The sequence below is a fragment of the Sinohyriopsis cumingii genome, chromosome 17, assembly GCF_028554795.1.
Source record: "Sinohyriopsis cumingii isolate HCF-2022 chromosome 17, ASM2855479v2, whole genome shotgun sequence".
NCBI lineage: Eukaryota > Metazoa > Mollusca > Bivalvia > Unionida > Unionidae > Sinohyriopsis > Sinohyriopsis cumingii.
In genome coordinates, this window is record NC_142977.1 from 29,843,029 (window position 1) to 29,857,742 (window position 14,714).

Here is a 14,714-nt window from a genome sequence, read left to right on the forward strand (position 1 = left end):
GAATAGTTGTCATCCAAGCCGTTTTTGAGATACTCTAGTTGCCTTGAACCCACGTGTCTACTGCTATGGGAGGCTAGCTCTTCTTCCTAGCCAACTATTGGTATTTCACTATCAACATACTGCAGAGCAACTATGGAAGGTGTACATGCCTGACATCAGTTTCAAGAACAACACAAACCCAAAACACCTAGTTCACAAATATATCCATATCTATAAATACTAAACAATAATAGCTGAAAAAGTCACACCATAGCCTTAAGTTAAGAAATTTGCCAGGGGCCAAATTACGAAACTGGACCCTGCCACCTGACCTGTTTATTACCTGCTACTATAATTCAAAGAACGGTCGATATGACTTCGGCATTACCTGCTAACGTAATATTCATGGAATGTCAATCAACATTGTGCATTGCACAGGATAATGATAATAAAAAAGCACGAAGCTAGTTCAGTAAGTGAGTTCCAAGCGACATTATTTTAAAAACCCATTGCGACCTACATAAACACTTCCCTGACTTTTTCCATTTTATTGGACCTTCTTTGTGGAAGAGTCAACTTTGTTTCTCAAGAAATACTTATTAGAAAACTTTTCAAAGACATGAATATACCATTATAGTGGCCTAGTGGTTAGAGCGTCCACCCTGAATACTGGTTCGAACCCCGGCCGAGTCATACCGAAGATTTATATAAATGAGCTAGGCACTCAGCATCAAGAGGTTAGTGTTATGACTGATCGGCCTGGTGTCAGAATAATGTGACTGAGTGGGACATCATGCTGGTATCACGATTCTGATTTTTTTTCAAATTTTCAGCCATACTGCTGCAGTGTGTTAGTTGATAGTGATGTCTAACATTGGGACGTCATGCCGCAGACATGTAGCATGATGTCTCACCCAGTCACATTATCCTGACACCAGGCTGACCAGTCCCAACACTAACCTCTTAATGCAGAGCGCCTAGTGAGGCAGCTGTTAGTACCATTTTTGCAAATCTTTGGTATGACTCGACCGGGGTTTGAACCCATCACCGTCCGCTTCCGAGACGGATGCTCTAACCACTAGACCACCGGAGCGGTCAATGTTGTGTGAAATAAATATAGTTTATATACCTACCTCAGTATGCATGTCACATACTGTCATAGAGAACAATGTTAGATTGTCAATTTGACAATGACAAAACCAGGTACTCCATTGCATTTAAGAGAGATAACTCTGCTTGAACTAGACATTGTTAAGAGTTTTCTAGTCACGACAAACACATATTCAGCCACGTATACCACATTTATAAAAAAAAAGTCATAAAAATACAAAATATGATCTAGATATGAATTAACATAATCTCACATGTTGCCAAGAAGCTCAACTTTTTTTTTTTAAAGCCAAACAGATAGTATAACTCTTACATAATGCTCCGATCTCAGCTTGTTTTGTTTTTCGTTTCTGAATACACCTTAAGCTCCCACCACCTGGGGTTGTACAATTAGTACCGTTAAACCTTATACATGTCTGCAGCATGATGCCCCAGTGCTAGACATTACTATAAACTGCCACTGCAGACACTGTAGCCATATGACTGAAAAATTGTTAAAGCCACGTTGAAAATTTAAATCACACGCACTTTTAATCGACACACACATACAACAAATACAACCAATTCTGTTATGTCACATGCATTTGACAAATCTTCTAATTACATTTTATTGTTGTCTGTACTATGTGCCTTTTATATTAGTAAGACTTAAAATTATTTCCTCAACAAAAGAAAGTACAAAAATAACCTGATCCCTAATAAAAGATTGTGCCGAATGCATTGACAAAACGATTTCATTAGCTGCAAACTATATTAGAGTCGACTGACTGCGTTCTCCATAGACACATTCTTTTTTAAAAAAAATAGAGCTCAAGTTTCATTCATTTATGTATTCAATAACTTAATTTTAAGTGATTAAATGTTGCATACAAAACTCCTTCTTTTCTTACAAAAACTGCATAAATTGCAAGTACTTAAAAAGTAGGGAACATGTTGTCAATAAAGAGATGGAAACAGTATTGACGCATTTGCATTAAAATAAAAAAAAAATAGACACATGGACAATTTAGAAAAGCTTCATAGCTCCTGTTCCTTCTGATATGGGACGATAAAAAATACTATAGTAAAATAGAATAATTATTTTTTGTAAACTTTGTGCTGGCATCTTGTACTATACAGAAAATTCATGAAGCACAGCAATGTGTTTGTTTTTGTGACACATCTCTTGTTTATTATAATATCTCAAACTTGGAGTCTCTGAAGGCTCTATTGTTAGCTCTTTGATCATTCTCCTTCTCATTAATGATTTCCTTCTTCGATATGAATACCACCACTGATATCTCTGCGGATATCACAATCTTACATGCCATGGATGATACAATCCCTTCTCTTGAACAAATTTTACAACAGGATGTTGATACTGTTATACAGTGGCGCAAAACAAGAAACAAGCGCATTGAATTAAATACAGAAAAGAAGAAACAAAATTGATCATTGGATCGTGGCCAAAAATAGCAAGTTTAGATTATATCAATATATTGGTTCAGGGGGAAAAAAATAACATCGAAAACCAACAGCTTTGAGATGTGACAATTGACAGGCAACTATCGTGGGAAGATTTAAAAAAAAAAATGCGTGTTCTGCAATATCCTCCAGAATAAAACCAACAGCTTTGAGCAGTGACGATTGACAGGCCACTATCGTGGAAGAATTTTTAAAAATGCGTGTTCTGCAATATCCTCCAGAATAAAATCAACAGCTTTGAGATGTGACGATTGACAGGCAATTATCGTGGGAAGATTTTTTTGCAATATCCTCCAGAATAGCCTTAGTGAACAGTATTATGCACATTTAATTTATTTTGTCTTTATCCATGGTTAAAAGTACAGTAGTTTTGGCCTACCTGTCTTAAAAATAGTTGGCTATGTTTACAAACTTAGCTAAGTTTTTACTCATATCCTGGACATTTTATTGTCTTATATTTTTATATAAGAATGAGGTAAACATAATGATTTTAATTCCCCTTTATGTTCAGTCTATGAAATTATGTATTGTGTTCAGGTAGAATTGACGAGAAATCATTTATTTAAAAATAATTAATTAGAATTACAATGTGCTTATTACCATTATGAACACAAACACTACTTTGAGATCGTTTTGGATTCATTCAGACACATTCTGGATTATATCAATCATACATCTGGACTATTGCTACATCAGCTCATTCAAGACTGTTGGTAGATCAGTACATCCAATATTGGAATTCTCTAGAAAATTCTTTAATTTTGGACTTGTGATAGAACATTTATGATTATTTGGGATTCAACTCACAATATTGCTTGTTTAAATTTACAAAACGTGTTGGTTTTATCTTTTCTGTTACTTAAAGACTACATAATCATATATATATAATGGTTGCATCATACGAGGGAATTGTAATGCTGCTAATGCAAAACCAGCCACTAGAATTAGCGCAAAAAGACTACTATCCTCACATTAGTTGCTAATTTACAATGATTACCTTGAAATTTTCGAGGAAAGTTCTTTTGATGCTATTTTAACACATAAATCTTTTCATAACATGACTAAACAATATATCAACGATCTCCTAATTCCAGTTTCCAATATTCATTCACACAATCCATGGTATATTTCATACTCTGATTTGTATACGTCTAAATTCAAAACGTTTGTATACAAAACATCTTTTATAAATTTTGTAGCAGTGCTGTGGAATATCATTCCCAACGATATTAAAGAAACATCAACACTCCATTTCTTTTAAGAGCATGCTTCACCAAACTCTTCTTTCTGAATATGCCAAGTTGAAATACTTAACATGGACATCCAACCACCTTCCTATCGTATGTATGTATGTATGTATGTATGTATGTATTTCACAGCACTTCAGCAAAATGTATAATTAAGTACAAGAAGATATAAAAATAGAAGATGGAACGAAGCTGCCCAGAAAAGATTGTATATGCGAGGCTATGCATGCAACCTAGACATAAGTTCCAAAACCTCAAGCATCTTAATTTGAAAGTCAGTCCAGGTCTCCATGGAAATGCCCATTTGTGAGCCCCAGTGTCCATCACAAGGCTTAAGAAGCCAGGCAGGGGTATGTACCTTGTTGCCAGCCACAGAGACCAAAGGACTCAGCATAGAGGAAGACAGGTGGTGGTGGTGGTGGTGGTGAGGAATGACCGCTTCTTACTCTTGGCCTTGACAACGTCTTTCTAATTGACCATAGCCGAATTGTGGAGCAAAGGGAGATCTGTATATGAGACAGCCTGAGAGAGTCTCTCAAAACTGGAAGTAATTTTCTTGTTGTTGTTTTGTTGTTTATAGGGTTTAACGCCATTTTCAGCACAAGATAGGCGATACATGGCGGCCAGTCTAAATGGTGGAGGAAAAACGCGGGAAAACCCGGAAAAGAACCACCGACCCATGAGAAGCTACCGGTAAGCTTTCTCACATACCCACATTGGCCGAGCCCAAGGTAATTTTCTTGTCCTATAAGCCTGAGGGCGTATGACGCAAATCTCTTCATACTCCGCCGACTGAATTGACAGGTAGGAGGCAGGAGACCTGAAGAAAGGTGGAAAAGGCGGCATCTCTGTGCGTTTCTTGGCGAATTCTTTGGAGAATGGCATTATTTTTACTTAGTACCAACTAGACGCAGGTCCTTTCATGAAAGCACAATGTCAACTTGAAGAAGTAATGATAAACAATATTAAAGACTATTGATGCAGTCATATTTATCTCATATCATCATAGAAGAATTTTAATTAAAAATACATGTCGATGTGACCATTCATTCCAGAGAAAAAGTGACAAGATTTTCAAGAGGGGCACAGTAGTAGCCATATTAAACATCAGATCAGCACAATTTCTGTTTAAGACTAACCTCGTAAAGAGTGTTCTGGTGAAATGTCATTTTATAACTTAATATTCAGAATGAGCAGTAATTTTTTTTTTTAAATGGCCAAGATGGCCATTATGGCAGTCATACTAGATGTCTAAGCAGCACCATTTTCATTTATGACCAATTAGACTATGGTATGCCAGGAGTTTGAGACTGAAGCACTATAAATCATGCTGATGGAACACACTACCAGAAGATAATACTGTTATACGACCCAATAAGCAAGTCTAAAAATAAACACAAAATATTTAGTCAACAAGTCATCAAACCATATGTTTTCATTTTATATTTAGGCTAAAATGCTGGTCACAAGCAAATATATAGATGAATGGAGAGACTGTACCTACTCAAGAGCCTGAAACAGAGTTCCTGCACCAATATGGTTTTTATTTTCCAGGAGATTTGAAGGAAAAAATGAAAAATTTCAGGAGCCATTTTTAAAGTTTGTAACTTTGTTTAAAGACACAAATACAGCACATGTGCAAAAATCTCTTAGTTACAAGACTTAACTATAGCTACTAACATAATATTACCATTGCAAAAACAATTCACTGCAAAGTAACAGTAGGGGATAAACATGTACTTTCCCCTATTTTTAGTTCAATTTTTAAATATCAAATTCTAGGATATTTTCTTTAAATTCAAATTCCAGTTGGATATATGGGATTGAGGGTGCAAACACTTGTGCTATACAGAAACTTGTAGTATGATGAATTTAACAGATTCAAAACTACGTTCTTAGAAAAATGAGGATGGTTACTGTGCATTGGCCTATGCTATGGGTCTGTGTTATTTCTTGTTCTGACCTTTCTGGATCTTGCCAACAAATGGAAGGAATTTTCTTATGCCACTTACAGTACTTTCTGTCCTGGAAAGGTAAGCAATCTGGTAGTAAAAGGGAATGTATTACTATTATTAAATTGTAATGAATAGGCCAAAATCGTAATAGTTAGCAACTACATGTCTGTTACAGGACAAGACTGAAAGTATTTGGTAGACTTTGTGTATGGATTATTTAGAAGTTTGCTTTACTTCTTCCTTGTCCATGTCTGCATAGAATGCAAGAAAATATCAGAGTCTCTGTGTCAGATGTTTGGGGTGAATGCGTATATTCCAGATTTGAAACGTTTTAAGCAGACTTTTGTTACATTTTTGCCAACTAATTCAATGAATTTGTTTGAAACTACTTCTCCCACAAAATGATTAATCAAAAGGTGCTGCATCAATTTAAAATAAGTAACAAGAGGGTAAGAATATGTTTTTAGATCTAGGCTTAAACATTCATTTTAAGAAACATCAAGTATCTTTGCATTTATTGCTATTAATTCCATTTACTAAACTTTTATATATATATATATATATATATATATATATATATATATATATATATATATATATATATATATAGAACACTGTCTAGTGTTCTCTGCATTTTTGCCTCAAACTACCATTGTAATACTAAATAGGGATTGGTTTGGTGGTGGTGGCAGTGTAAAACATGAAGAAATCTCATTTTGTATGGGTTTACTGTTTTATTTCTCCTACCTGACATGATTTTCGAAAAAATGTCAATAAATATCAATATACAATGATTTTCAAACAAGCAACATAACAAAGTCATAAGTTAAGATGTGAACTTTACTTACAAAAACGGAAACCCCATTTAATATACATTCACTGTACAGATTTACCAACACTGCATAAAAGAATGTTAGCATAAAAAATGCCCTAAACCATTACAGTGCAACAGAAACTACAGTATGAATTAAGATATGAGGACTATTAACAGCCCATTTAACATAGCGACTGCAAGTTTTCTTCACGTGTTGACATAAAAATATACTATAGACATATGTACTTTAATGCTTGGGGAAGATGGGATTTTTTTTAAAAATATCTAATACAGAGATGTCACATACTAAATTACACATCACACACATTTACTTTAAATAATGCCTCTTTCATGTGCATGCATTTGTTAACATTTTTCATGAAGAAATGACAATCAATACTTAGTCCTCAGATGTAGAAAACAAGCTCCCTTCCTGTCTTACTATCTGTTCCCCTCCCCATTAACAGAGCCATCAAATCACGACATTACACTTCAGTGATAGGTCAGTTTGGATCATAATAAACCATAACAGGTTAACAAAAATAATAATCCAATTAATGAGGGTTCCACAGTCAGCAAAAAGTTTGTATGAATCCAAACAAGCAGAATATAAAACATTTAGTAGAGACCTGGTAATCTAGACAGTTTAATTTTCACTCCTATTGTATTAGTACACAAAGAATGCTAAATTACAGACCAAATAAACACTGTAGGAACAAGGGAGGATAAACTCGGTTGTGCAATTTTATATATAGCTGTGGCAGTGAGTGGACCTGCAAACAGCTGCCCGACTGGACTACTATGCACACAATTGTTTGATAGCCAAGTCTGGCCTCGTATCTGCATAGGCCCACCCACCCAGTTTCAAAATTCCTAAAGGCCATGTGTGTGACTGAATTTTTTAATTCTTTTTCCATTCCAACTGAAGTCCTACTGAAGGGACTGCCACTTTACTGGCAGAAAAGAACTTCAAGGATCCCAAGGTGTTCACCTATTGTGGTCATATTCAGTGTGCAAAACAGCCACCAGTGTGATGGTCCGATGCCAGAAAATTTCACCATGGTGCATCAACAAAAAATGAGTAAACAACATCAACTGTTCAGCTACATTTTGATCATGTGTGTTGCATTTGATCTAGTTCTAGCAATTCACTGCTGGAACTTATTTTTCCACAGACCAAATTTCATGTGCAACTATAACTTTGTATACAACGGCATCATCTTTGCGAGCTGTTCTTAAGCTCTGATGCCATTACTGACAAGTCAATGGACAAGGATCCACAATCGAATTACAACTATGATTAAGACATCAATTGCTGCATCAATCTTAATGCCCTACCTCTAGATGAGTCATGTGGATCAGCTAGACAGTTTGTAGCTTTGTCATGTTATGCTGAATTTAATAAAACTGATGCATATGTGTTTTTCTTTCCTTTTTCCATTTGTCATAATGTAGATAATCTTATTAATAGTCTGATTTCATGTATACCTGCATTTACCATTGATTCACTGACTTCATGCTGTCTTCTTGAATTGTGAATGCAAGACCAGTTGGTTATGGACAGGTCCAGCAGTATTTTGAGGTTACTTGTCCTGTGGGCATGCTCAAGGTTTTAGCAAGTTTCAAACAGGATCCTTACTGGACACAATATTGGAACCATTCATTTAGGACCAAGCTGACATAATAAATTGTCTGGTGAAAACTCCATGCTGATATGACCATCCATTCTGTAGAGGTAGACGAGATTTTCCAAATAGTAATCATGATGTCTATTTCAGATGTAGATAGCACAATTTTTATTTAGGACCAATTAAATATTAGAAGTCATTTGGTGAAAACACCATGTCAATATGACCATGCCTCTAGCAGGAGTAGTAACGAGATTTTCAAGATGGTCACCATTACAGCCATATTTGAGGTCAAATTGACAACATTTTCATATTGGACACCTAGATATCATAAGAAGTCTTCTGGTAAAAACAATAAGACTTCCCATTTGGAAGGAGCAACAAGATTTTCAAGACAGCAATCATGGCAGTTACACTGGATGTTAGACCAATAACATTTTTCGAATACAGCCAACTAGAAATTACAAGAAGCCTTTTAGCAAAAACCCAATGTTGATATGGCCATCAATTTAGGAGTAGCAATGATAAGATTTTTAAGATTGCCACTGTGGCAATTATATTGGATATCCTACTGGCACAGTTTTAATTTAGGATCATCCTGAACCTGTAATGAACTTTGTGTGTGTGTGTGTGTGTGTGTGTGTCTGTGTGTGAGTGAAGTTTCATCATAATCCTCCAAGTAGTGTAGGAGTAACAGCAATAATAAACTTGTGCCATCCATATGGATGGATGACGGATAATGTGCCATCATATAGGCTCTACTGGTCTATGACCAGTAGAGCTAACAATTATTTAAAGAAATTTAAAAAATATATTTAGGCAACATAAGTAATCTCCTTCAAAAATGTGTCAGCTACTCCTGAGTTGTAACAAGATGTACCAATTTCACCTTACTGCTAAGGATCTATGCACGTTTTTGAATACTGCTTTTAATGCATAATTTTTTATGCTGATTGAAATAAAAATAAAATCTGACCAGGCCAGCAGTTTCTGAAATACATAAATGTATTTGCCAGAGATTTCTCAAAGAAACCTCTGTAAAACATTGGAATTGCACTCTAGGTAATATTTACATTGAAAGACTTGGGAAGAAGTCTTATGGAATATAATTTCAGGCATTGATTGATAGATATATATATATATATATATATATATATATATATATATATATATATTCAATAATGAGAAAAAATTGGATTTCCAGATAATGATTAGCAATATATATATCTGTTCCTACAGCAGAAACACAATTATGAAGAAATATATACACCTGTTCCTATAGCAGAAACAATATTATGAAGATACAATATAATCATGTTAAACTGTTTTCTGACAGCAATGGAAGTGAGGAAAACGTTTTCAGATTGCTATTTTCTTGTGTCATCTAAATCAATTATAAAAAGATAGCCTTACTTACAATGGGAGAAATTTGTATACACCAAGTCAATAACAGAATGCTCATTAATGTGATCAATATATGCACCAATTACTTTGTAAGGCACAATACAGTTATGCATGCATCTAAATCACAAGTATAAATGGTACATGACAAAACACTCACAGCTGAAGCTTGCTCATCCAATCTCATAAATACATGAAAATGGTACACAAAATAAAGATTGTATTTGTACATGCAGTGGGTCCCACTTACAGTCAACTCAGATTTAACAAATTTCAGGATCTAGTGAAATAATGAAATATCATCACAACCCTTTAACTTCTTTCTTTTTTAAATTAATTTCTTTTGAACGAACTTATTTCACTGGTCTTGGAGAAGTCAGTGTATAATTTCACTGGTCTTGGAGTAGTCAGTGTATAATTTCACTGTATGCAAGTTAATCACACATATTCTACAAGTTAACTGCTGTGTGACGGAAAAGGACCTTCCTTAATCGAAAACAATAATTACTAACTTGGTGGACCAACAACTTACTTATTTACTCACACACTGTATCGCACAGTGAAAAGTAACGTGGTGTCATACTCTGATGCAATATTTCTACTGTATAAGCAATCTCAATCTTGGTATGTATTACATACATTTTGTAGAAAACTCAATTTCAAAAGAAATGTATGAAGAAATAAACATCATTTATCACTTGACATTTACAATTTCACTGGAGTCCTCATGTCATAATTTTATATCTTACAAAAACATAACCTTAAGCAAAGCTCTATGGCAAATATATTACTGTAACATAACACTAAGCAAGTTCCATGGCAAACATATTACTGTAACATAACACTAAGCAAGCTCCATGGCATACATATTACTGTAACATAACACTAAGCAAGCTCCATGGCATACATATTACTGTAACATAACACTAAGGAAGCTCCATGGCATACATATTACTGTAACATAACGCTAAGCAAAGCTCTATGGCAAACATATTACTGTAACATAACACTAAGCAAAGCTCTATGGCAAACATATTACTGTAACATAACACTAAGCAAGCTCCATGGCAAACATATTACTCTAACATAACTCTAAGCAAGCTCCATGGTGAACATCTTGCTGTAGCATAATGCTAATAAATAAAATTACAATAGAAACATTTTACTGGAACATTATGCTGAGCAAAACTGCATAGCAAACATTTTACTCAAACATAATAGCTAAGAAAAGCTGCAGAGCAAACATCTTACAGTGACATAACACTAAACAAAGCTGCATAGCAGACATCTCACTACAAAGTAACAGCAAGTAAAGCTGCAGACCAGACATCTCACTATAATATAACAGTAAGTAAAGCTGCACAGCAGACATCTCACTATAATATAACAGTAAGTAAAGCTGCACAGGATACATCTCACTATAATATAGCAGTAAAGCTGCATAGCAGACATCTCACTATAATGTAACAGTAAGTAAAGCTGCATAGCAGACATATCACTATAATATAACAGTAAAGATGCTTAGCAGACATCTCACTATAATGTAACAGTAAAGATGCTTAGCAGACATCTCACTATAATATATCAGTAAAGATGCTTAGCAGACATCTCACTATAATATAACAGTAAGTAAAGATGCACAAGATACATCTCACTATAATATAACAGTAAAGACGCTTAGCAGACATCTCACTATAATATAAGAGTAAAGATGCTTAGCAGACATCTCACTATAATATAACAGTAAAGATGCTTAGCAGACATCTCACTATAATATAACAGTAAAGATGCTTAGCAGACATCTCACTATAATATAACAGTAAAGATGCTTAGCAGACATCTCACTATAATATAACAGTAAGTAAAGCTGCATAGCACACTGTAACAGCAATGTACAGGGTTCCTGCACCAAAAAGATCATCATTTTCCAGGAATTTTCTAGATTTTAAGGCAAAAATGACAAATTTCAGGAGCCATTATAACAGTCTGATGCTTTTATTAAAGACACAACAAGGCATATGTGCAAAAACCTCTTAGTCATTTAAGATAATTGCAAACTGTCCACTGAAAAGTTGCAGTGGAAAAATAACATTTTCTACCACAAAATTTTTAGTTTAAATATTTATTATATAATTCCAGGATATCATATAACAGAAAGTAAATTTCAAGGTTTCCAGGATATTTTTGCTAATTCAAATTCCAGCTGGATTCCAGGACCTCCTTAAAAATCAGAAGGGTATGGAAACCATAAAAATATAGTATGCCACTTGGTGATAACTTTCTGTAACCTGTTTGCAAATATACTGCTGTGTCAACTTAAGCAAACATATAAATACCTATGTCTTAGAAAGGCAAATGATACTCGAAATGAAAGTACATACCGTTTCTCTACACCTAGCATGACAGTAAAGTTTATGCTGTATGGATGACAAAACTCTGCCCCCCACCCCCAAACTGGATACTATCCTAACCTCATGAAATGATCCTGAAATCTGCCAAAAATACCAAGATTTCAATCTGTGTTTCAGAGGCATATTCCATGGCTTCGTTATAAAATGTAACAGAACATGGACAAATGAAATGTGAACTAGTCTGAAACTATTACATGAAAGACAGGAGTAAACATGTAATATTGAACTTCAACATAACTTCCAGCTGCATAGCTAATGGGAAATGTGACTATTTTACAACATTTTTAACATGTATTGTCATTATAATCAAAGACGCCCTCCAGAGAGACTATCAAACACCATAATGAAAGGGAGTCTTTCAAATGGCAGAATTTCTATTGCACTTTTTCGTCCACAATCCTAAGATATGGATTTCTCATTTGTCATGTAAAAAAGCTCCTCAACATGAGCTGGTTTTGAAATATGGGAGCTCTGTTTTAAGCTTTGCTTTCAAAGACCCAGCTAATCCATTTTGGGTTTGAGTAGTCTGACAATGTTCTTTAAGTTTGTTCAGTGCTGCCACCAACTTGCTATTGGCAGTATCCAGACTCTGAATTCTCTTCTCCTGGGCTTCAATGACTTTCTGCTTTTGCTGAATAGATTGCTGCATTTCTTCTTGTTCATGCCTTAGCTCATCTTCTACACTTATCAACCTGCAAAGACAAAAAGAAGCAACTATAGCTATTTTGCCATGCAATCAAAGGGATGCAACTCAATTTGAATTATTCTGCAATGGAACATGGTACTTGAAGCAAAATAAAGGACAACTAGTAATTACATCATATTGTTAAAAATAAGGACTCTGCCAGATGAACTGTTATGTTTATATCCAGTCTTCCTTCTTGTCATTTTGTGCAGAGGAAGATAGCTATCTGCAAAAATGTATACTCTTGGGATTAAAATCTCAGGCAAGAGAGATAAGTTTTCATTACAGTCAAATAAATCTGAATTAAAGAAAACAATCTATTCGTGATTTAATAGGGAAAATTTATTCGTGATTAAAATGGTAAAGTTTATATGCACTGCAATTTCCTTGATTACTTTACGTCAAATCTCATGACTGTTTAAGTAGTTTATAAGGACAGGGACTACATTATTGTGTAACATTGTCACTGCATGCTGCATAAGTAGGTGCAAAGGTAGAAGAAAAAAAACTGTATAACTCTATAGAATTTCCAGGAATTCAAGAAGAGACCTTTCTTCCTATTATCTGTAGTGTTGAAAGCATCTTTGACATTCTTCATTGATAACCAAATTTTTAAATTAAAGGTTCTCATCTTGGCAACATTTTCAGTTAGGTTTAATAAGGCATCATAAGAAGTCTTCTGGTGGAAACCCCCAAGTTGTTTTTTTATTACGAAGAAGCAACAATAACAAGATTTTCGAAATGGATGCCATGGTGGCTAAAAGTGTACTTGTGAACCCATGGCAATATTACATCACCTTCAGGAGTAGTAGTGATAACAAGAATTTCAAGATGTCCATTGTGGTGGCCGTATTAGCCAACCAATCAGCCCCATTTTCATTCATGACCAACTAAACATCATAAGTAGTCTTTCAGTGAAAAGCCTATGTTGATATGACCATCCATTCAGGGGTAGTAGTGATAACAAGGTTTCAAGATGGATGCAACATTGGCAATACTGGATAATGGATTGACCCCATTTTTCATATAAGAGCACCTAGACATCATAAAAAGTCTTTTGGTGAAAATGCCATGTCAATAAGACTTCCATTTAAGAGGAGTAGCAATAGCAAGATTTTCAATATGGCCATCAATGCAGTCACATTAGACATCAGATTGGCATCATTTTTATTTCTTATCAACCTGTCATTATGTCTTTCAGTGAAAACATAACACTGATATGATCAGCCATTCAGTATGAGTAGTGATTAAAACAATCTGAAGCTGGCCATTGTGGTGGCCATATCGGATGTCCAAGCAACATCATTTTATTTTGGACCAACAAGACCTATGGACAAAAATGTGCATGTAAAGTTTCATGGAAATCCTCCAAGTAGTTCATGAGGAATAGTAATAACAAACCTGTTCTACTGGATGGATGGATTACATCTCATTTTATTTCCCCTGAAGGCTTAGGATTTTAGAATACTCAATATGACCTCCCACATATCAAGAGGCAACTAACGGAGACAGAAATTATGGTGGAACAATGCCTTTTTTAATTACCAAAACTCACGGCTGCAAAGAGTGCAGGTTTGGATTCTAACACTGGATCAGCCTAGGTCAGCTACAGTAGTGTCCTTGGGAAAGTCAAATTACTCCAACTATCTTGGTACTAAGTAATCTATTTATGTTGTTGTGCCATACAACAAATTCAAACTCTTTCCATGGATAAAACCTACTTTTTCAAAATTCAAGGCAACCAGTCACACTTAAGGAGTTTTCAAGCTTTAATGAACCATGCTCTCTTGACCTTGATTACCTTAATTTACCCCAAAAGAACTGTCAGTCATGCAGACTGATATATCTGCTACAATATGGAACTTCTATTTTGCAACAGATTTTAGAAAGCTTTAACTCACAACAAAGCTTGCACAAATCAAATTTGCGTATGTTCATTAACTAAAAATGCAAACAAATAATGTTTCTGGTACAGTATTCAGGGAAATTATGTTTATACTTCCAAGAAAGTTTCTGAAAC

At 34.8% G+C, this 14,714-nt stretch overlaps 1 protein-coding gene across 8 annotated transcripts in view; it reads right to left on the bottom strand.

Annotated features, from left to right (window-relative positions):
* Positions 1–6,469: 6,469 nt before the first annotated feature.
* LOC149778344 (disabled homolog 2-interacting protein-like) overlaps positions 6,470–14,714 on the bottom strand; it is a 377,099-nt gene continuing 368,854 nt past the window's right edge. For 7 of the 8 annotated variants that reach the window (XM_089939159.1, XM_089939158.1, XM_089939161.1 and 4 more), the window contains one exon: positions 6,470–12,701. In XM_089939159.1, the coding sequence (XP_089795285.1) occupies positions 12,449–12,701 (253 nt within the window). In that variant the 3' untranslated portion in view covers positions 6,470–12,448. The remainder of the gene's footprint in view (positions 12,702–14,714) is intronic. The other variant, XR_016415494.1, reaches the window with a different exon arrangement.